At 42.8% G+C, this 23,615-nt stretch overlaps 1 protein-coding gene across 1 annotated transcript; it reads right to left on the bottom strand.

The window, feature by feature from the left end:
* Nucleotides 1-1,064: 1,064 nt before the first annotated feature.
* On the bottom strand, nt 1,065-22,919 carry LOC308641029 (H-2 class I histocompatibility antigen, Q10 alpha chain-like). The gene is made up of 8 exons (XM_081279151.1): nt 22,684-22,919; nt 18,893-19,000; nt 6,151-6,411; nt 5,702-5,977; nt 3,629-3,901; nt 3,192-3,308; nt 2,654-2,720; nt 1,065-2,429 (listed from the first exon to the last, which is right to left on the bottom strand). Exons 1-7 carry the CDS (start codon nt 22,763-22,765, stop codon nt 2,656-2,658), a joined length of 1,182 nt encoding a protein of 393 aa, XP_081135277.1. The 5' UTR covers nt 22,766-22,919; the 3' UTR covers nt 1,065-2,429; nt 2,654-2,655.
* Between the last annotated feature and the right edge of the window lie 696 nt (nt 22,920-23,615).

Here is a 23,615-nt window from a genome sequence, read left to right as displayed (position 1 = left end):
AGTCCTATCCTTACCCATAAAGGATCTAACTTTGAGTGGGTAGGGTTTTTGGGTAGATTAAATCAGCTGTAGATCTGGGGATCCAGAGGAGTCTGAAGTCTTGGGAGAGAGGCACAGAAAGGTGAAACAGCTGTATCAATGTGAAATAAGACTGGACAGCCAGCAGCTTCCTCCAGCCTACTTCCGCCACCCCTTCTACTCAGGGAAGAAGGGTTGGGTGTACCTAGGCACTCATGCCCAGACTCGCCTTTCAGCTAGACTCCACTCCAACCATCCAGCCAGAGAACTCTGTTTTTATCAGTGAAAATAAAACATGTTTATTACTGTAAAACTTTATTAATACAGGTCCATAATCCCTTACCTGAAACCTTTGGGTCAAATGTATTTACAATTCCTTGCATATTAGAAAGGATTCTATCTGGCAGATGTTGAATGTACTAGCATTTCTGTAGAGAATTGCAAAAAGGCACACTAGAAGAAATTAAGGGTATAAATGATCTCACTTCAGTTCGGGTCAGGTTTGATGCCCAAATTAGGAAAAAACCCTTGGCTTTTGGATGTTTTTGCATGTTAGAATTGCAAGTAAAGGATTGGAGATCTGTACTTAACTGCACATTTACAGAACAGCATAGTTGTCGTTGAGACTTGGTGCAGTGGTGAATCACACAGATGGCAGTCAGATTGCCTGGTCTCATTACAGCTCTGCCTATGGCTCACCCTCTCTGGACCTCAGGTTTTTCACCCACAGCACACGATTATTCTTCCACATACGCATGTTAGGAGGATTAAACAGCTTAATGAAAGTAAAGTGCTTAGAACCTTGCTTGATAATACACATAGAAAACCTTGGTGTCACTGAGACAGACATTTAAGTGCCATCCTTCAATAAGATCTAAATTACTAGCTCACTGTTGAGGCCCTGCAGGCCACAGCACAGGCTGGAAAATTTTTTGTAGTATCTAAAAGTCTTTCACATTCTCGGGCTTTGGTTTCCCAGAGAAGTAGAACACAGAAGTTTCAGAAGTTCCTGTAAGAAGGCTCTGTCATGGGTCCTGTGGATCCGGTAGGCTCCTAGCTAGAGGACGAACATGATGAAGAGGCAGAGGAGGCTCCTCCATGAGTCCATTATCCACTGAAATCCAACAACCCCACAACAGTGGAACACTAACTTGCCCGGGTCCCTGGTTTCCTCTCCATTCCAACCCACTAGCCCCTTGCATATCACATAGCCTATGAGACGATAACTGTTTTTGTTTTCTTGGAACTTGAGATGGAACCCAGGGCCTTGTGCACACTAGGCAAGTGCTCTACCACTGAGCTATATCCTCAGCCCTTCTTAAAAATTATTTTGAGACAGGATCTCACTAAGGTGTAGAGTCTGACCTTGAAATTATGATCTTCCTATCTCAGCTTCCTGAGTAGTTGGCATTACCAGTAGCCGGAATGACAGGTGTGTGCTCTCACAGCCAGCTATTGTTGCATAATCAAAGGAGACATAAGGGTTTTGCCCTATTGGTAGGTGAGGCTGAGAGCCTTTCCTGAGTTTCACACTTAAACATTTCCATATGACACAGCAAAAACAGATATTTCCCTTATTGTAGAAAGTAACTTGTGTTCACTGTCAAAACTCAAACCATTCAAAAGGACAGGAAATAAAATAGGACTGTGTGTTGTTTCCCATCCTCCAGCTGCCTGCAGGTAAATAATAGGCTCCTGGGCATCTGTCCTTTTGAGTTTTCCACATAAACAAGACACTCTCACCTTGACCACTCTATTTTCTTTACAAAAGGGGGTCATGTATACATACAAGAACATATTTCTAAAAATAGGCACATATTCATAAATTTCTTCTCAGTACTAACAGATGGATGCCAAGACATTGTCCCTATAATTCCTCCTAACTGTTGTTCCAGTTTTCCCTTAACTGATTGGAGCCTCAGTTTCCAAGTCAGGGAAGTGGGGATAAGAATAATATAGCCAAATCCACAGGATGCCCATGAGGCTCAAGTGTAATATATATATATATAATGAAATCATTCTGCAAATTGTCAAGTGGGAAACAGATCTGAGGAACTGTTATTACTGCCCTTCTATCCGCCCCCAACAGGAAATGTTAAGATTTTTTGTTTGCTATTCTTTTTTTACAGTGCTGATGGATGGAGCCCATAGTCTTATATATGCTAGGCAAATGTTCTACAATTAAACTACATCCTGAGCCCTGAAATGATTAGATTTTTTTAGAAGGACTTCAGGAATGGAAAAACCATATCAGTTGCAGATATCATGTATAAGGAGGCTGGTAGAAATAAGAAGATAGGATGGACTCTTTGTGGTCAGATCACAGCTATCAGCCAGTTAGTTTAGGGTTTCTCTAGGAGACCCAAAATGCCCCTACAAAATACTTCCTTGATTTTGTAATGGGGAATTTTCTTTAAAAAAAAAAAAAAAAAGAGAGGCGAGGGAGGGAGAGAGAGAGAGAGAGAGAGAGAGAGAGAGAGAGAGAGAGAGAGAGAGAGAGAGAGAATTTATTTATTTATTTTAGTTCTCGGCGGACACAACATCTTTCTTTGTATGTGGTGCTGAGGGCCGCACGCATACCAGGCAAGCGCGCTACCGCTTGAGCCACATCCCCAGCCCCGTAATGGGGAATTTTAATCAGCAGAGAGTCTGAGCAGCTTCTGTCCTTCCTGGGCTTTGGGAGTTAAGATTATCTTCTCCACCTGCAGGGAGGAAGGAGGGAAATGACAGATTGTTTTCTCCCTACCAATGCTTGGAATTGCTGGCTCCTGCCAGGGATGGTCTAAGATAGTGGGAGGGATCAGGGGCTGAGGACAGGGCTAGAGACAGGAAGTGCCTGTCCCAATGCCTCTACCATCTTTGGTTCTAAGGCATCTTAGCCATGCTTGGGAGTATTGGGGCTTCCTTTCCACATATAACCCACCCAGCCTACAAATAAACTGGAGCTTTCCTGTAAAACTTCTCTCTGGTGTGGGGAAAAAAGAACACAAAACAGATGAGGTGGGTGGTGGGCAGGGGTGGGAGAAGGGAAGCAAAGTAGTCCTGAATTCCCACCTTTGCCCTCTGCCTCTCTTTCTGGGCCCTTTCCAAGATCAGACTAAATGGTCTCATTTTTCCTTATAGGGCTGCATCAGCCAGGAGGACTCTCACACCTTTGTTTCTTCCTCACTTACCTTGAAGACACTTCTTTTTCAGTATCACAATTACAGCTACCAGCCCAACAAAGACCAGGACCGTGATCCCACCAAGTAGTATGCCATTGCCACTGCCATTGCCAATAGAGGATGAGTCTAAGGAAGGCAGAGAAAAGAGTGCAAGACCGGGGCTGGGGATGTGGCTCAAGTGGTAGCGCGCTCGCCTGGCATGCGTGCGGCCCGGGTTCGATCCTCAGCACCACATACCAACAAAGATGTTGTGTCCGCCGAGAACTAAAAAATAAATATTAAAAAATTCTCTCTCTCTCTCTCTCTCTCTCTCTCTCTCTCTCTCTCCCCCCCCCTCTATCTTTAAAAAAAAAAAAAAAAAGAGTCCAAGACCATGGGGTTGTCTACAGGTGTCCTGGCACCCCCCTCTTCCCCATCTTGACTCCTCCTCAAGGTTAGCTCCTCACCCCATGCCACAGTGAGTGTGTGCTTCAGGCCAGGGTGCTGCACGTGGCAGGTATACCAGGCCTCCTTCCCAGCTGGCACCTGAACTGATGTCCATGTCTGATAAGTGCCATCCCCACTGGGACGTGTCTCCACATGCTCAGTCTCCAGGACCAGCTCCTTCCTACCCAGCCACCAGCTCAGTGAGATGTCTGGTGGGTAGAAGCCGAAGGCCCAGCATCTCAGCGTGGTCCCATCCTGGGTGGTGTGCTTTGTCACCTGCACCATGGGAGGCTCTGCAGGAAAAGGAGAGAACAATGCTGGTGAGCACCTACTCTGCTCATTCATTCCTCATGCTTTATCTCCATGGAGATCTTCCAAGTGTGGAGGACAGGAAGAAGGTAGGGACAGGATCTCTCTAGGGGAGGCACTCATGTTGGAACTTTGTAGGCATAGCTGACCCATTATTAATCATCCTAAAGGGGCAGTGCCCTGAAAATTTCCAAAGGGGATGTGATTTCCTATTCCCAACCTCTGAGTAGGGTCCTATGTGGCCATACCCACCACTTTTACACTCACAGATCCTAGGATTTTTTTTCCCCCAGAGACTTTATATACCTAATCTTTGACTTCCAGCACATAGTAGGTACCTAACAAGTGGTTGTTAAAGGAAGGCAAGGATGATAATACTTTCCTCACCTTAAAACTAGGATGGGGAGGAGTTTGAAGCCCCGCATGACTTCTTTCCAGCTTGGTGACCTGAGGGAGGCCCTTTAACTCTTCATTTTCTCAAAGCTTAATGGGGGATTAATCATTCTTTTTTTTTTCAGGGTTGTTCAAAATAAGATGATCTTGGTAAAGGATGTAGACCATGTCTTGTGCAAAGTGAGAATTTAACAATCATTGTGTAACATACCATAATATGGAGTTTTGGAAAGTGGGCATCATTATTACTATGCTATTCTGAAATATAGCATGTCCTGGCTCATAACTCCCTTCCCAAGACATCTCCACTGGGGCGTTTCTCCATGTGCTCAGCCTCCAGGGCCAGCTCTTCTAGCCACGATTGTAATGAGATGTCTCATGGGTAGAAGCCCAAGGTCCAATATCCTAGCATGGTCCCATCCTGGATTGTGTGCTAGAATTTCTTTTCCCCATGGCTGGTTATAGAAGCTCTAATCTTTCTCCATCTGTATTGAAGCTGACCATAAAGAAATTCTCTGACCTATCTTTGTCCAATAGATAAGACCATCCTCATTCCAGAAAGGGCCTTCCCCATATCCTGGATGGAAGAATGCTGTACAAAGAGGCCAGAAAAATGCTGCAGCAGGCAGGCCATAGGGGGTTTCCCCCCCCAGTCTATTATCATTAGTGCCTATGTAATGGAGTCTCTATACAAACCTAAAGGACAGGGTTTGGAGGGATTCCACATTGTTGAACACACATAGATTCCTGGAGAGTGGCAGGCCCAGAGACAGCATGGAAGCTCCACACCTCTTCTCTCTTTCCACATTCTAAACATGTATTTATCTGTACCCTTTTTAACATCCTTTATAATAAACCCATAAACATAAATGTTTCCCTGAGTTCTGTGAACCACCAAAGCAAATTAACGAAACCCAAGGAGTGGGTTGTGAGAAACTCAATTTATAGCTGGTTGGTCAGTAAAACAACATAGGATTTGTGACTGGCATCTAAAATAGGGGTGGGGAAAGTAGACCTGGGGACTGAGCCCTCAACCTGTGATCTGGCACTATTTCAAAGTAGACAGTATCAGAACTGAATTGGATTAGGGTATGCCTACAGACAGGGTGTTCATTGCTCAAGACAATGCTGTGGGTCAGTAGAGAGCCCAAAATTCCTTACTCTATCACACCTGGAGCAAGGGATCAAGGTTCAGTTTTGTGTGAGGAAACTGTTGGCTAATTGGCCCTCCCTTTGGAGGGAGGGATAAGCTGTGTCGTCTTGGTGAGCTCTTCCAAGAGGACACAGCTTATCCCTTCTTCTCTCCCAGGCTTCTCTGTCAAATGGGACAGCTCTTGTGAATGGGAGTATATGGCTCACTCTTTACATGGCTGCTGCTGACTGGGCCTTACCTATCCGCGTGAGGCTCTGGCTTCCCAGCTCCAGATACCTGCGCAGGGAGATGAGGCAGAGGCTTTCCAGGTAGGCCTTGTCATACTCTGCATAGCAGCGCTCCATCTCCCACCAGCGCTTGGTCCGCACAGCTACTGGCTCTGCTGACACCCAGCTCAGTGTCTCTAGGTCCAGAGACAGGTGGTCCTGTCCATCGAAGCCAAATTGCCAGAAGCTGCTGGACGTGCCATCTTCCCGGATCTCACAGCCAAACATGCGCTGAGCACTGTGTGTACCTGTATATGTAGGCCAAAAGGCCCTGGTTATTGAAGTCCACAAGGCCAGAGTAATGAGCCAGGGAGAAGCCTGCCACCTATGGGCCCTCCAAATGGTGGGGTGGGCATTGGCATTTAAAAAAAAAAAAAGCTACCCAGAGAATTCCCATGAGCAGCTAGGGTTATCCACATACCGCCACTCTGATTGTGGTAGCCCATCACTGTCCACATCTCCACCTGCTGCACCTTCTCCCAGGCCCTCTGTTTCTGGGTTTCTGTCTCCCAGTACTGGGGATCCACTAGTGCCATCCATGGGGCCTGAAGCTCAGCCTTCCCTCTGCGACTGTCATACCGGATGAAGGGCTGGTCGTCCACATAGCCCACAGCCAGAAACTTGGGGAGGCCTGGGCCTGGCTCTGACAGGGTTAGGTAGTGGTAGTGAAGTGAATGGGTCCCTGTAGAAACACAAAAATGGTCTCAAGTTCACACACACAGCTGGGACCTGTATGAGGTTTGTAACAGGATGGAGTGAAGGGTAGAAACCTACCCAAAAAATATTCTGTCAGCAAGATTAAAAACTGGGAATTTTAAGGGCAGCTTAGTAGTAGAGTGCTTGTCTAGCCAGCATGAGGCCTGCAGTTAAATTCTCAGCAAAGCACATACATACATACTCACACCCCAAAAATGCAAAACTGGAAATTTCAGTTAAAAAAAGAAAGGATGGGGGAATGGAATGGGGAGTTATATTTAGTGGGTATAGAGTTTCAGATTAAGAAGATGAAAATATTCTAGAAATGGATGGTGACGATGGTTATCCAATAATGTGAATGTATTTAATGCCACGTTAACTATATACCTAAAATTTCTGTTATGTATTTTATCACAATAAAAGGTACCCAAATAGCTTAAGCAGTCGATCAATTAAACACTTAAACTAAAGTTCATGCATTAAAGCTCATGGACTTTACTCCTAGAAAGTTCTCAGCATCTCATTCATGGTCTAGTTATTCAGATCTTACAGTCATCTCTGTAAGTAATGATCATCTCACAATTTAAAAGAACATGGTTTTTAAAATCTTGGTTGTTTGGAACCTTAATTTATTTAAACACTCTCCAGAGAAATTTGATCAAGTCCATCCATCATTCTTTTCTTGAGCCATCTTGCCAAGTTGGTGGTTTATTATTTTTTAAAACAGTGCTGGGGATTAAACCCAGGACATCTCTCATACTAGGCAGGGGCTCCACCAGTGAGCTACATCCCCAGCTCAAGTTGGTGGCATCTTGATCTCCACTCCCTGCTTTCTTCTTCTCCCACAGCAGACATTGCTAGTCCATCTGTTCTGAAATTCAAATGCTGCCTCAAGGTTACTCTGTACCATGTCTCCAGAAGCCTCAATTCAACCATTCAGTGTTTCTAGAGATGAAATCTATTTAGCAGCCAGTCTTGACTCCACCTATTAAAATAATGCTGTATCTTTTTAAAAAGTCACTGCACTGGGCTGAAGGTATAGCTCAAGGGTAGAGCATATGCTTAGCAGGCATGAGAATTCACCCAAAAAAGTAAAAAAAGAAAATTCACATTTTTTCTCAGAAATATCCATGGCTCATTCCCTTACCTAATTAAGCAGGATTTTTACTTGCATGTCACCTTCTCAGTGAGGGCTTTCTTGCCTACTCCATTGAATATTGAATACTTATCCTCCCATCTCTGCATTATTTTTTCTTCAGAGAACTACAATCCTATCTACAAAATGCACTTTGTTTATCTTGTTAATGGCCAGGCTCTCCCCAGCAATCTCAGCTACTCAAGGACATTATAATCTCTTACTTTTTGTCAAGAACAGCACTGGGCACACAGTCAGTGCCCATGTTTAAACAGTCACATGTGGAAGAAGTCAGACACATCTCCACTGTAGAGGTAGGCTGTTTACTACCTCTTTGTGATGTTCTAGCCATACCAAACTCCATCCAAGCCCTTTGAACATACTATTCCTTCTATCTCAAGAACTTTCCTCCCTCTCTTGCCTAAGTCAATTTCTTTTCATCCTTCTCTTTACAGCTCAAGTGTCCTTTTCCTTCAGGAAGCCCTCCCTACTGATTCCAGTCTGACAACCTTCAGAGAGGCCTTAACAGTGTCCTGTGCTCTCTGCAAAGATTGTGGCCTCTATGAGAGTGGGTGTTTGAGTAAACACTAGTCCTTACCTGAGAAAGATCCTCCTCTGGGCAGTAAAATAAACATGAAGGAATGTGATAATGAAGGAAATGAACCGGGGAGCTGCCTATTTCCCTGGTCTCCAATCTTTAGGTGAGGAACAAAGCAGAGTGACTTTGGTTGTAAAGTAAAACAGTGTATTCAATGTACTCGTAAAACATCTGAAGAGGGCTGGGGATGTGGCTCAAGCGGTAGCGCGCTCGCCTGGCATGCGTGCGGCCCGGGTTCGATTCTCAGCACCACATACCAACAAAGATGTTGTGTCCGCCGATAACTAAAAAATAAATATTAAAATTCTCTCTCTCTCTCTCTCTCTCTCTCCTTCTCTCTTTAAAAAAAAAAAAAAAACATCTGAAGAGCTTCAGCAATGAAGAGGTACTAAGCAACTCAGTGAGACCCTGTCTCTAAATAATACACAAAATAGAGCTGGGGATGTGACTCAGTGGTCAAGTGGCCCTGAGTTTATTCCCCACTATCCCCCTCTCAAAAAAAAAAAAAAAAAAAAAAAAAGAAACATCTAAAGAAATCCATCTGTTCAGTAAGCATGCAACCTATCCCATATACTCTTGCTTGAGGTGTGGGGTGGCACCCCATGGAGGTGTGTAGGCCCTCTAGCCTACAGCCACCAAGGAGACCTTGAATAATCTAATGTCCAAAACCTCTCTGTTGAGTCCTCCAATTTCCTTCTTTGGGATTGGTAATCAGTATGTTTGGGGCATTTGTACCCCTGGGGTAAACAGTGGGTAATACATCTACTGTTTCCCCTTAAGTCATGCTTGGCTCATAGTGAGCACTTATTTTCTGCATTTGTTGAAGTGGGGGGAAAAGAAGGCATAAATGGAAGTGACAAAAATCACAAGTGCTAATTTTTGAATGATAGCTCGTGCCCTTGATAGAATGATAGAACCCCCACTGCTCTGCTTTATATTCACTATCACAATCTTCACAATGAATTTAAGAGGATGGTATGATTGGCTTCATCTTACAGATGAGGTAATTGAGGCTGAGTTGTTACGATTCAGTTTCTCATGACTGCAGCCACTTTGATTCATAATCCATGATTGCTTTTCAGTAACTCTATTGGTTTTCCTGAAGGAAGGAAGATAGATAGAACCATTAAGAGTCCTATGTAGGGGTTTACAACCAGACTCTGGCTCCAGTGTTAGGGGACAAACAGATGAGGATGGTGGGAAAGTGAGATTAAGATAATAATTCTATAAAATGGAACCACTGTGCTGACCTTCACATACTTTCTTCACCCCACATGCTTTCTTTGCCAAAAAAGCAATTTATCTGCTGCCCTGCCAGCCTACATGGACAGGGTATGTCACAAAACTTCCTGTTATCTACAAGAAAATGCAGGCAGGAAATAACATTGATAAGAGGAACTCAAAAAGGTACTTTGAAGGGAGAAAGATTTGTGACCCTTTTCACAGACCAGATTCTGGAAGATAAGGATAATTCCTCCTAATCACAAAACCTGTAAAAAATGATTAAGAAAAAATCTAATTAGAACTGCTCAGCATGGACCAAGAGAACCTAGCATTGTCATGGCAATAAGTACTTAAAAGTCTGTTGTCACCCTGCTTTGTCAGTCAAAAGTCAAGAGGCGGACTTGCGCAGGACTCTGGAAACTTCCCTGGGACCCCCCAAATAAAATTGGAATGCAGGAGAGACAAGTTGTCTCTCTCCTCTCTGAGAGGACCCATTTTCTCCCTTGAGAGTGTCCTCTTTCCTTTTCCTATCCCTTCAATAAACTCATTCTTGTTACTCTGAACAACATGTCTGAAAACTTTTCTGACTTGATTGCAAGAATCTGGGTTTGGGAAGGGGGGTCTTCACACTGCCTCAGTTTCCCAGAACGCCCCAGCTGTGTAAAACAGGGGTGCATATAACTCTTTGATATTACCTTAAGACAAATCAGGTATGTTCCAGCCAAGATGAAGTTACCTTTGTTTTAACCCTTCTTGTCTCTCTTTTCTAACCCAAATTGCTAGAATTCAAGTGGTCTTGCTGCCACTGCTTACAAAAAGACAGTACTAGAAAGAGGTGGGGTGGTGCCTGGATTCTCTCCCTAGATCTTGCTGCCTTTTTGTAAGCAGAGAAAAGAAGAACTACCTCCTCAGAGCAGGAGAAACTTCATGGGGGTCAGAGAGGGGTCATGGTTCAGTTCATTTTCATTCATTTCATTTTCATTCAGAGCAGTTCATTTTTTTAACAGAATTATTTTCTCAAATTCCCTCAGGAATATGATTTAAAAGGCTATTTCTTCCTCCTTCCCTCCCAACCTCCCCCTTCCCCTGATCTCTTCCAGATCTTTTTTTAAAATATATTTTTAGTTGTTATAGACCTTTATTTTTTTCATATGTGGTGCTGAGAATCAAACCCAGTACCTCACACATGCCAGGTAAGTGCGCTACCGCTGAGCCACAGCCCTTTTTTCTCAAATCTTTAATAACCTTTCTATTTTACATATTATTCTAAATTCTATATAGAGCCCTTAGGCTGGGGATATAGCTCAGTTGGTAGAGTGCTTGCCTTTCATGCACAAGGCCCTGGGTTCAATCCCCAGCAACACACACACACACACACACACACACACACACACACACACACACAGAGCCCTCTGTAATACCCTCTCCTCTTTGGAAAAGGAAATCCAGATGCTGGTTCCAGGAGGTTCCCTTTGGTGTGATGAAGAGGGAACAGAGGCTAAAAGACATGACACTCTTAGAAGTAGGCAACCTCTACCCAGCACAGGGATTTCTTGCCTTTTGTCCCATTGTATCTCCTTTTCTTCCCTCATAAATGCTGTTCCCATTTATTGATTCTTGATTTTATTTCTTACACTTTAGGAGTCTTGTTAAGGAAGTCAGGGCCTAATCTGACACAATGACGATTTGGGCCTACTTTTTCTTCTATTAGGCATAGGGTCTCTAGTCTAATTCCTAGGTCCTTGATCCACTTTGAGTTGAGTTTTGTGCAAGGTGAGAGATGGGGTTTAATTTCATTTTGCTGCATATGGATTTCCATTTTTCCCAGCAGCATTTGTTGAGGAGGTTATCTTTTCTCCAATGTATGTTTTTTGGCTCCTTTGTTTAATATGAGATAACTGTATTTATGTGGGTTTGTCTCTATGTCTTCTATTCTGTACCATTGGTCTACACGTCTATTTTGGTGCCAATACCATGTCATTTGTTACTATAGCTTTGTACTATAGTTTAAGTTCTGGTATTGTGATGCCTCCTGTTTCACTCTTCTTGCTAAGGATTGCTTTGGCTATTCTGGGTTTCTTTATTTTTCCAAATGAATTTCATGATTGTTTTATTTTTATTTCTATAAGAAATGACATTGGGGGGCTGGGATCATGGCTCAGTGGCAGAGCACTTGCCTCGCATGTGTGAGGCACTGGGTTTGATCCTCAGCACCACATATAAATAAATAAAAAATAAAGATATATCAACAATTAAAAAATATTTTTTAAAAATAAATGATATTGGTGGGGCTGGGGATGTGGCTCAAGTGGTAGCGCGCTCGCCTGGTGTGCGTGCGACCCGGGTTCGATCCTCAGCATCACATACCAACAAAGATGTTGTGTCCGCCGAGAACTAAAAAATAAAAAAATTCTCTCTCTCTCTCTCTTTAAAAAAAAAAAATGACATTGGGATTTTAATTGGAATCTCATTGACTCTGTATAGTGCTTTGGGTAGTATGGCCATTTTGACAATATTAATTCTGACTATTCAAGAGCATGGAAGATCTTTCCATCTTCTAAGGTCTTCTTCAATTTCTTTCTTTAGTGTTCTGTAGTTTTCACCTCTTTTGTTAAATTGATTCTCAGTTATTATTATTATTATTTTTTGAGGCTATTGTGAATGGGGTGGTTTTCCTAATTTCTCTTTCAGAGGATTCATCACTGATGTATAGAAATGCATTTGATTTATGGGTATTGATTTTATAACCTGCTACTTTGCTGAATTCATTTATTAATTCTAGAAGTTATCTGGTGGAATTTTTTGGATCCTCTAAGCAAATAATGATTGTTTGAGTTCTTCTTTTCTTTTCTTTTTTTAAGGGTTTTTTTTTTTTTGAGAGAGAGAGAGAGAGAGAGAGAGAGAGAGAATTTTTTAATGTTTATTTTTCAGTTATCGGCAGACACAACATCTTTGTTTGTATGTGGTGCTGAGGATCGAACCCTGGCCGCACGCATGCCAGGCAAGCACGCGACCACTTGAGCCACATCCCCAGCCCTTGAGTTCTTCTTTTCCTATTAGTATCCCTTTAATTTTTTTTATCTTTCTAATTGCTCTGGCTACAGTTTCATGGACTATGTTGAATAGAAGTGGTGAAAGAGGGCAGCCCTGTCTTGTTCCAATTTTTATTCATTTAGAATGATGTTGGCCTGGGGCTTAGCATAGATAGCTTTTAAAATGTTGAGGTATGTTCCTACTATCCCTAGTTTTTTTTAGTGTTTTGAACATGAAAGGGTGCTGTATTTTGTCAAATGCTTTCTCTGCATCAATTATATCATATGATTGTATCTTTAAATCTACTGATGTGATGAATTACCTTTATTGATTTCCATATGTTGAACCAAACTTGCATCCCTGGAATGAACTCTACTTGATCACGGTGCACTATTTTTTAAAATATGTTTTTTTGTATGTGATTTGCCAAAATTTTATTGAGACTTTTTGCATCTATGTTCATCATGGATAGTGGTCTGAAATTTTATTTCCTTGATGTGTCTCTGTCTAGTTTTGGTATCACAATGATACTAGCCTCATAGAATGAGTTTGGAAGGGTCCTCTCCTTTTCTATTTCATGGAATAATTTGAGGAGTATTGGTGTTAATTCTTATTTGCAGGTCTTATAGAACTTGGCTGAGAATCTATCTGGTCCCAGACTTTGCTTGATTGGTAGGCTTTTGGTGGCATCTTCTATTTCCTTGCTTGAAATAGATCTGTTTAAATTGTGTATGTCCTCCTGATTCAGTTTTAATAATGGGGTGGATTCAAACTAAAAAACTTCTTCTTAGCAAAAGAAACAATGAGGTGAAGAGAGAGCCTACATTTTGGGAGCAAATTTTTACCACACACATCAGTTAGGGCACTAATATCCAGGATATGTAAAGAACTAAAAAAAAAATTAACAACAAAATAACAAAAATCTAATCAATAAATGGTCTAAGGATCTGAACAGACACTTCTCAGAGGAAGATATAGAATCGATCAACAAATATATGAAAAAATGTTCAACGTCTCTAGTAATTAGAGAAATGCAAATCAAAACTACTCGAAGATTTCATTTCACTATAGTCAGAATGGCAGTTATCAAGAATACAAGCAACAGTAAGTGTTGATGAGGATGTGGGGGAAAAGGCACACTCACACATTGCTTGTCAGACTGCACATTGATACAACCAATCTGGAAAGCAGAATGGAGATTCCTTAGAAAACTTGGAATGGAACCACCATTTGACCCAGCTATCCCATTCCTCGTTCTATTCCCAAAGGACTTAAAAATAAATACACTACAGTGACGCAGCCACATCAACGATTATAGCAGCAGAATTTCCAATAACTAAACTGTGGAACCAACCTAGATGCCTTTTAATAGATGAATGGATAAAAAAAAAAAACTGTGGTATATGTACACAATGGCATAATACTCAGCATTAAAAGAGAATAAAATTATGGCATTTGCAGGTAAATGGATGGAGTTGGAGAATGTTACGCTAAGTGAAATATGCCAATCTCAAAAAACCAGGGGCCAAATGTTTTCTCTGATAAGTAGATGCTAATTCATAATGGGTGGGGGTGCATGGATGAGTGGAGGAAATTTGGATGAGGGAGGGGGGAGGAGGCATGGGGGTAAGAAAGATGGTGGAATGAGATGAACATCATTACCCTAAGTACCATGATTGCACAAATGGTGTGACTCTCTTTCACATACAACCAGAGAAGTGAAAAATTCTACTCCACTGATCAGTTAAACATAACAGCAGAAAGTTCTTCAATTCATTGTACACAAGTGGAGTAGAATTAATAAAATTAATCAAAAAATAAATAAATGCTGTTCCCTCACTGACCTCCCCACCTTTCCTTGGAGATTTGAGACAGAAAAGATCTCTATCTTCCTCAAGTCTGGCTTTGAATAAACATGTTTTCCTGTATCAACTTCTGCTTCTCTAACTTTCTTTGAGCAGCATGCAGCAAAACTTTTGATTCTAGTAACAAAATGACTGGGGTCTATCTCATGGTGCTGTTTTAATAAAAAATACAGAGTTAGATCAGTGTGTCAGCTGGGCATGGTGGTGCACACCTATAATCCCAGTGGCTCAGGAGGCTGAGGCAGGAGCATTTGGAGTTCAAAGCCAGCCTCAGCAACTGCAAGGCAATAAGCAACTCAGTGAGACCCTGTCTATAAATAAAATACAAAAAATTGGGCTGGGGATATGGCTCAGTGGTTGCGTGTCCCTGAGTTCAATCCTCTAGAACTGCCTCCCCCACCCCCCCCCCAAAAAAAAAAAAAAAACCCCAACAAACTTAGTGTATCATGCACCTGGTGAACAGGCATATAGGCCTTGGTAGGAACCAAGGCTGGGGCTTTTGGTCACCATGACCCATTTCTTCAGTTTTTTTTTTTTTTTTGCAGTGCTGGGGATTAAACCCAGGTTTCACACATGCTAGGCAAGTGCTCTATCACTGAGTTACTCACAGCCCCTGTTTTATTTTTTCTTCCTTGATGACCTAATCCTATGCACACGTTAAATTGTTTTTATTTTTGCTTTGTCCACTGCCCCCCCCAAGATTTATTGAAAAAAAAACTGTATAAGTATTACAGTGTGATGTTTTGATATATATATATATATATATATATATATATATATATGTGTGTGTGTATGTACACACACACATCATGGAACTGATTATCATAATCAAGCTAATTAACATACTCATATTTCTCATAGTTACCTTTAGTTTTTACTTTAAGATCTACTCTCTTAGCAAATTTCAAGTTTGCAATACAGTATTACTAACTGTAGTCATCATACTGTAAGTTTGATCTTCCATTCCTTGTTTCCTATCTACAGCAGCTCTGCCTCCCCTGGGTAGGCGGGAGAGCAAATGTCCTTGCTTTGCTGCTGGACCTCTCAAGCAGTGAGATGTCCATGCATTCTGTGTTTCCTGTTCTATAGTGTGGTAGGTTGAATAAAGACTCCCCTCCAAGTTATCCCTGGAGACTGTGATTATTACCTTATATGGTAACAGGGATTTTACAGGTGTGATTAATTTAAGGCTTTTGTGATAGGAGATTGCTGGCACTAAAGGAGAGGAATGCTGAGACTGAAACAGAGCAATTCCCTTTGTAAGATGTTTAACAATTGTTACCCATCCCCCCAAAAAAATCCTTTTCCCTAGATCTTTTAATAACCCATCTCTTTCTCATGGTATTCTGAATTATGAAGAGAGGCTTCTGGTAACGCCCTCTTCTCTCCTCAGTTCCTTAACTCAAGAATTGACTTAAAGGAAGAACTCTGTAAGAAAACAGACTGCAGAATGTGGCCCCAGGAGGTTGAATTTCCTTTTGATGTTCTGAGGAGGGAGAAAGTCAACAGAGCCACAGAGGTACAAAGGTACACTTTGAAGAGGAAGACTCCCACCTAACATTGTGAATTTCCTGCCCACTGACTCAAAATACCCTCTTTTCTTCCACCTGGAGATGAAGATTTGAGATAAAAATGTCTCTATCTTCTTCTTCAAAGTCGCCTTTGAATAAACCTATTCTCTTCCTGTAATTTCTGTCTCCCCAAGTTTTCAGTGGAGCTGTAAGCAGCAAGGACCCTTAATTCCAATAACAGAACAAGGAATGAAACTTTAGAAGATGGAAGTCAAGGAATTGGATTCTCCCTTACAGCCTCCAGAGGGTGTGCAGCTCTGCTAACACCTTGATCTTGCCAGGGGGAAACCCATTTTGGACTTCTGAACCCCTGAACTATAAGAGAATAAATGTATGTTGTTCTAAGCCACCAAGTTGTGATCATTGGTTTGGCAGCAATAGGAAATGAATACACATAATATTATATTAAAGCAACAGTATCTAGTGGATTTCAGGGTCATTTCAAACTCAAGAGCTTTGATGCTGCCCTGAAGTCAGGGAGAGAGGACACATGGTCTGGGAGAGTACCTGCTCTGGAAGCTGTGGTGAGTCCAGGACCTCCAAGCCAACATAGAGACACAGCCTAAGAAATACAGAGTAGGGGAGCCCGCAACCATGATCCTCCCACCCCTGAAGCAAAGAGGAGATAAGGAAGCTAATGTGCTTCCCCCCAGGTGTGGGAAAGGCAGGAAAGAGCAAATAATTCCAAGGTCAGGCCTGGTAAAGAAGGAAACAACACATGGTAGTTCCATTGTAGCAGGTACACAAATCTAGTCAGTCCCCAACCTACTTAATGGCTTTAAAATGGTGTGAAAGGGATGCGATTTCAGTAGAAATCACATATGGAGTTTTGAAATTTGACATTTTCCTCGGCTAGCGATTTGTGGTCAGTCATGTGATCAGAAGGGGAAATCACTGACACTACAATGCATTGAGTTGCCAAGCTATGATGTTCAGTAGTTTAAGGCATTAAATGCATTTTGACAATGTATTCTCAATTTACAATGGTTTTACTGGGATATAACCCTATTGTAATTCAGTGGCTGAGCACTTGCCTAACAAGTACAGGGCTCTGGGATCTCCACAAAAAATTTAAAAATAAGTAAATAAGGGAAGTCTTGCAATGTAATTTTAAAAAATTATTGATGCATAATAACTATGCATAATAGAGAATTCATTGTTATATATTCATATGTGCATATGATTGGTTCAATTTCAATTTCATTCCCTAGGACCTTCTCTTGTACTCCCCTCCTGTTGATCCTCTTCCTTTATCCTATTGAGCTCTCTTCTATTTTCATGAGACTTCTTTTTTTCTCTCTAGCTTCCATTTATGAGAAAAAAAAAAAAAAAAAAAAACACCTGACTTTCTGAGTCTGGCTTATTTCACTTAACTTGGTGATGCTCTCCAGTTCCATCTATTTTCCTAAAAATGACACAATTTTGTTCTTTTTTATTGCTGAGTAGAACTCCATTGTGTATATTTACTTCATTTGTTGATGGACACCTAGGCTGGTTCCATAGTTTGGCTATTGTCAACTATGTTGCTATAAACATAGGCATGTATTTAGTGGTATATTATGCTGACTTTATGTCTTCTGGATAAAATACAGGGCGATGATATAGCAAGGTCATATAGTGGCTCCAAATTCTAGTCTTTTGAGGAAACTCCATACTTATTTCCATAATGGCTGTACTAATGTATAATCCCATCAATATCATGTAAGTGAAGCCAGATTTAAAATTAGGCAGTCAGTGTAGTTAGGTAAATCGGGTCTAATATGGAGGCCATGTTGAGAATAAATTTCCAGAAGAGTTGAGCAACTCTTAAAATGTTAATGAAGTCCCAAGAAAAGCCCTAGGCCCAAAGTCCATCCCAAAGAAATGTTAATAAACATCCCAGGCAGATTTGAAGATAGCCCACCCCAAAGAAGTGTTAATGAAATCCTTCCTGCCCAGATTACTTCTTAGGCCCACCTGTATCCCACCCCTCGCGCCTTCCAACCTACATTCCATCACTGAAAGAACTATAAAAAGGGGAAACAAGAGGATTCCACCTCTTGGGTCCCCTTCTTCCTCTGGGAGGGGGGAAGTCTTTTCTGCTGTCCTTTAATAAACTTCTAATTTCTACTCTGACCTTGCCTCGTTGTGCTTCTCTGGTGTTATTCTTCAACACTGGGGAAGCAAGGACCGGTCAACAGCGGTAACATAAGAGTTCTTTTTCTCTCCACATCCTCTCCAGCATTTATTATTATTTCTATTCTTGATAAATTGCCATTTTGACCAAGGTGAGATAAAATCTCAGTGTAGTTTTGATTTGCATTTCTCTGATTGCTAGGGATGTTGACCTTGTTTTTATATGTATTTGTTAGCCATCTATAATTTTTCTTTTGAGAAATGTCTGTTTAGTTCATCTGCCCATTGATGCCTCAGTTTCTTCTGGGTCAACAGTTCTCCAGTGCCCATTCCTGGTCACTGGGCCTTGTGGCAAACTCTCTAACAAGTGGAAGTTCCATGCCCATTAAGCACAGTCTCCCTTTTCCCTCAATGTGTTGGGAATGGAGGTGTCCAACCCCTTCTCCACTGCTCTCTGGAGATTTACATCTATCCCACTTCCCCATGATTCATTTGGCACTGCCACTCTCTAGCTGTGTGGCCTCAAGTATTTAAAGGTTTAGGCCTTGTTTTTTCATCCTTAAGTGGGAGGAATTAAACAATCTGCTCTATAGCTCTATAAACACTGAGGTAATGATTATAAGAAATGAATAAGGGTATGGAGGAGGGGCTCTGCAGACATCACTAATCCTAGTCTTCTTAGGGAGAGGCAGGTATGGGAAGTGGAGTGCTGGAGGGAGGAAAGCTGCTTGAGCAAGGAGCCAACCCACTGGAGGCTAGGATCCAGCCCATGGTACCTTTCAGAAGCTCTAGTCTCTGTGTCCCCTATCCGATAGAACCTCCCTCACAAATGCAGCCTCCCCCACCAATGTACTTTCCTGCAATCTGGAGGATCCTGGCTTCTGCAATCCTACCCTTTCTTCAGTGGGCAGGCAGAGGGTGCTTACCTCCAGGCCATGTTTTTTCTTCAAACTTCAAGCTGGACAGTTCTGCCATCACCACCTTTGCTAAGGAAGCTGGGCCATCCGCTATTACTGGCAGCCCCCATGGACTCTCTGCAAGGGGGGAGTAGGGGAAATGTCAAAGCATAAATATCCTACATAAATATTCTTAATTTCTGGGAGAGATGGTATGAGATAATAGCAAGAGACATGTCCCAAGGAAGGCGGGAAATTGGGGCCTTGCCACAGGAAAGACTGGAAACTTCATCTTAATGTAGTTGCAAAGCTAACAGGCCTGAGTTCTGGGCTTCTGTGCAAGACCTTGTTCTTGTGTTTTATAAGCACAGTAGTCCCCATCCCCACCTTATCTTTGAGGGATACATTCCAAGGCCCCCAGTGGATGCATGAAACTGATACCGCTGTTGACCAGTGACCAGTGACGAGGCAAGGTCAGAGTAGAAATTAGAAGTTTATTAAAGGACAGCAGAAAAGACTTCTCCCCTCCCGGAGGAAGAAGGGGACCCAAGAGGTGGAATCCATGGAAGTGCGGTTGTTTCCCCTTTTTATAGTTTTGGTGATGGAATGTGGGTTGAAAGGCCCGAGGGGTGGGACACAGGTGGGCCAAAGAAGTAATCTGGTCCGGAAGGACTTCATTATCACTTCTTTGGGATGGACTTTGGCCTAGGGCCTTTTCAAGGACTTCATTAACATTCCATGAGTTGTCCTGCGTTCCCCTGAGTCATTCTCAGCATGCTCTCCATTTTAGATTTCACTCGATATTAGACCCGATTTACCTAACTACACTGACTACCTAACTTTAAATCTGGCTTCAAAACTGTAGATAGTACTGAACCCTATATATACTATATGTTTCCTCATATATATCTACCTATAAGCTTGAATTTATAAATTAGGCACAGTAAGAGACTAACAATAACTAAAAGTAAATAGGACAATTAAATATTATACTGATGCCATTGTAGCAGGAGTCTACTTCATACTTTGAACATAACCCTTGCTACTCTGCCACTGCCACTTATTTGAAAACTTTCTCTTCTCCCTCTCCCACTCCCTAGCCTTAGGGAAAACAAAATTACCCTTCTTCCCATCCTAGGCTAAGTTATCTGTCCTTGAGCAAACACATACCACAGGAATGAAATAATTAGATTTAAGGGATGGCATCAAGTGAATTACCACCCCTGATAAGGCACATCTGGAATGTAGCTTTTGAATTGCCTATTTAAAAGCCCTTTATTCCTCTCTTTGATGGTCAGATTAATAGCCTCTGGGACAGGAGTCCCTGTTTTTCTCCTTTGCTAGGAAAGAACTATAACTTCTTTTTCTTTTTTTTTCAAAACCTTGTCTTCATGATTGGATTGACATTGAGAACAAGGACAGAGCTTTTGGTAACACCATGACAGTCAATCTGATAACTGTAATGGGTGGGTGGCATATATATCATAGGTATATTGGACAAAGAGATGATTACTGTCCTGGGCAGAAAAAAACTAAGATTTCACTCTCACTCAGAACATTTAACAATTAAAAACTTATGGTGTATTTCTGTAATCTTCTATGTGATACTTTTGAACTACAGTTGACCATGGATAACTAAAGCCATGAAAAGCAAACCACAGATAAAGGGGAACTACCTTATTGATTCATGGCATTTGCAGTGCAATCCAATGAAGTAACTCTGATATTTCCTAATTAAAGAATGAAGCTAGGGACCCTGAGTCAGTCTGCTAGAGTCCATATCCTAATTAGTTATGTGATTGTTCAGCCTCCGGTAGACAGTTAATCTCTGAGCCTTAGTGTCCCCGTCTCACCATGGGAATAATAGCCAAATACTTATCACAGAGTGAGGCTCAGAACTTCCCTGATGCTGTACTCATGATATCTGCTCCCTTAATGAGACTGTCCACTCTGCGGATCTCCCCCATGTCACTTCCTCACTCCCTACCTCCTGAAGAAAAAAGCCTGGTCTTTCTGATCTGGCATCTGAGTCCCTAATGGGAACCCTGGCCACTTCCTTCCCATCTCCCTTCCACACTTCGACACAAGGCTGGTTTTAGATCTTTGCTCTTTTTCTCCTTCTTGATTTGGGACAGCTTAGTCCTGACCAATCAGACTGGCATCACCTGAGTGTGCATCCCAGGTAGGGACCATAGAGAGAGGGATCCTGGATCTCTGGGGCTTTGTTAACTTGAAATCTTAAGTTCTAGAGCCTAAGCTTGGATGGGAAAAGATAACCTTTTGTTTTCACTAACCTCTAGTCAAAATTTAGTCTTTCCTCTCATGGTGAATGAAGACAAAGCACAGTAGGGTGAGTAGAACCTGTGCACTGGTCTTGGGTAGAAACCAGAGTGCTTTTGAATCAATAACAGTTACTGTATACATCTAGAAATATGCTTCACCCTCTCACTGCTTCCAAATGGTGGAAATTGTTAATTTAATGCATTATTTAATGTGTTTACTTAGAGGAATATGCATTACTTATCACACTTTTACCTTTTTAATTAAAAATTATCTTATTAACTAAAATACTAAATAGCTTTATTGCAACGTAATTGGGTTCCTTCGAAATCCTGTGTATTTCACGTTACATATTGAACGCGAAAACGTTCCCTGAGAAAAGTTCCACCTTTCAGAAACGGGTAGAAACTCCGACTCCATATACTAGTGCTGCCACCTAGCGTCTGCACTGGGCCTCTCTTTAGTCATCTGCAAACTGAGACAAGTCGGCCCTCCTAATAAAGGGTTCTGCTTCCTGGGATTTGACCAAGGAACCACAGATGGAAACTATTTGGGGGAAAAAAAATCGCATCTATACTAAATATGTATATACATAAATTTTCAATTTCTAAACAATAAAGCATAACTACGTAACATATCATTATGTTAGGTGTTATTGGTAATCAAGAGATAATTTAAAGTATAAGTCAGGTTATACGCAAATACTATCTTATTTTATTTAAGGGACCTGAGCATCCATGGATTTTGGTATTGGGCGTCCTCAAAATATCGAGGGATGAATGTATGTTCTAAGAGAGAAATGGCTTCCTGTAGGTAAAGTACTTAGGACAGATCCTGGCATAAAGGACACCAGCTAGGACTTCTCTTGGGCCTGTGGTATCTGTGCAGTTGAGGTGGGTATGCCTTGTGGTGCGGTAGGGAACTCAGGAAGTGGTCATGCCTGCGCGCTGGGTCGGCCAGCTCTGCGCACAAAACTGAAACTAGGAAAGAATGGAAATTCTAGACCAGGTCAGAAAAACCCCTGATGTTCTTTCTCATTCTCCAGCCCCGCCAGGGAAAGCAAAGGAGGGCTATTTCCGGACAGGGGCCCTGGAAGCCCCTCTCTGGACCGCCCCTTGCTTCAGGCGGGTGGCAGGGAAAGTGCGGGCTGCCCTCACATCCAAGCTCCCTTCCTCCCAACAAAGCTTTCCCAGGGTCTTCCAGGAGCACCCGGCCCCGTGGAAGCCCTTGCTGCGTTGTCTGGGAGGGGCCTACGGAAGTTATGCCCCGGGCTAGGTCACACTTCTGTGGGGTCACCGTCAGCACCTATTCTACGCTCCTCCTCGGCCTCCCGCGGCCCTACCCGCAGGGCTGTTCTGGGCTAGCGAAGCTAGAGTGGGAGGCGTCAAACAGGAGCCGGGTCCAGCCCAGGGCTGCTTGCCTCCTCTCGGATTGGGGATGGGTTCTCCAAGTCTTCATTATCCCAAACCCGGGTGGAAAACATGGGGTCGGCCCTGAGCCCCCCCTCCTCTCCCTCAACTGTCTCGATCTTGATCTCTCACCTGCTGCGCGCTCTGGCACCAGCTCAGACAGCAGCAGCAGCAGCAGCAGCAGCGACGGCGCCAGCCCGACTTGTGCGCTCATGAGACTTCGCTGGCCTTTGGCCTCCAGCTTCGCGCACTCCGCTGGAAGGGGGGTCCTGGCAGAATGCTTCCTAAGACCTTGGGGCACCAAGCCTGCAGGCGAAATACAGGTGACGTCCCAACGCGGAACCTGCCCCAGGCGAAATAAGCGGAAGCATGGAAGCTCAGCACTTGGAGGGCGGAACCCTACAGTCTGGCATCTCAGGGCTTGAGTTTCAGCGCCGCAGCGCCCCCTTGCGTTTCAGCGGCCAATCCCGCAGCTTGTTGACTGCCAGGAGCTGGCCAGCAATGGTCGAATAGGGGAGAATGCCCGCCGGGCTTGTCCCAGCGGACAGTCCCGAGGTTCTTCCATTCTGCGTTTCTCTCCGTTGGTCCTTGGGAATAGAATCCCAAGTAAAACAAGAAACCAATAGTATTGATAATTGAGAAATAAAGGTTACATGCTTCACTACCTTTTGAAATGAGATCCAGCTAATGCCATTTAAAAGTAGTGAGGCGGCTGAGCGTGGTGGCTCACACCTGTAATCCCAGCCACTCAGGGAGGCCAAGACAGGAGGATTGGGAGTTCAGAGCCAGCCTCAGCAAAATCAAGGTGCTAAGCAAATCAGTGAGACCCTGTCTCTAAATAAGATACAAAATAGGGCTGGGGGTGTGGTTCAGTGGTTGAGTGCCCCTGAGTTCAATCCCTGGTTACCCCCGCCCCCCCAAAAATAGTGATTAGCGGATTAGTGTCTGCGCTTGTCATGTGACTCAAAAACATTTGTGGTTTCCTTTGGGGCCCAAGACACTGGTTCTGCTAATTCTGCTTAGCAGAAGGAAACACTTTCAGCTACAGGTTAGTGAAAATAAAG

Source organism: Spermophilus citellus (assembly GCF_964194105.1).
Source record: "Spermophilus citellus genome assembly, chromosome: 1".
Taxonomy (NCBI): Eukaryota; Metazoa; Chordata; class Mammalia; order Rodentia; family Sciuridae; genus Spermophilus; species Spermophilus citellus.
This window is presented reverse-complemented; position numbering and strand designations above follow the sequence as displayed.

What these genes read in the sequence shown, in the direction of transcription:
- LOC308641029 (XM_081279151.1), bottom strand. Translation starts at nt 22,765, where the DNA reads ATGAGCGCACAAGTCGGGCTGGCGCCGTCGCTGCTGCTGCTGCTGCTG. An exon ending in GGTGCCAGAGCGCGCAGCAG is followed by an intron (nt 19,001 to 22,683) that starts GTGAGAGATCAA and finishes CCCCCCTTGCAG; the next exon opens with AGAGTCCATGGGGGCTGCCA. An exon ending in CTACCACAATCAGAGTGGCG is followed by an intron (nt 5,978 to 6,150) that starts GTATGTGGATAA and finishes CTACATATACAG; the next exon opens with GTACACACAGTGCTCAGCGC.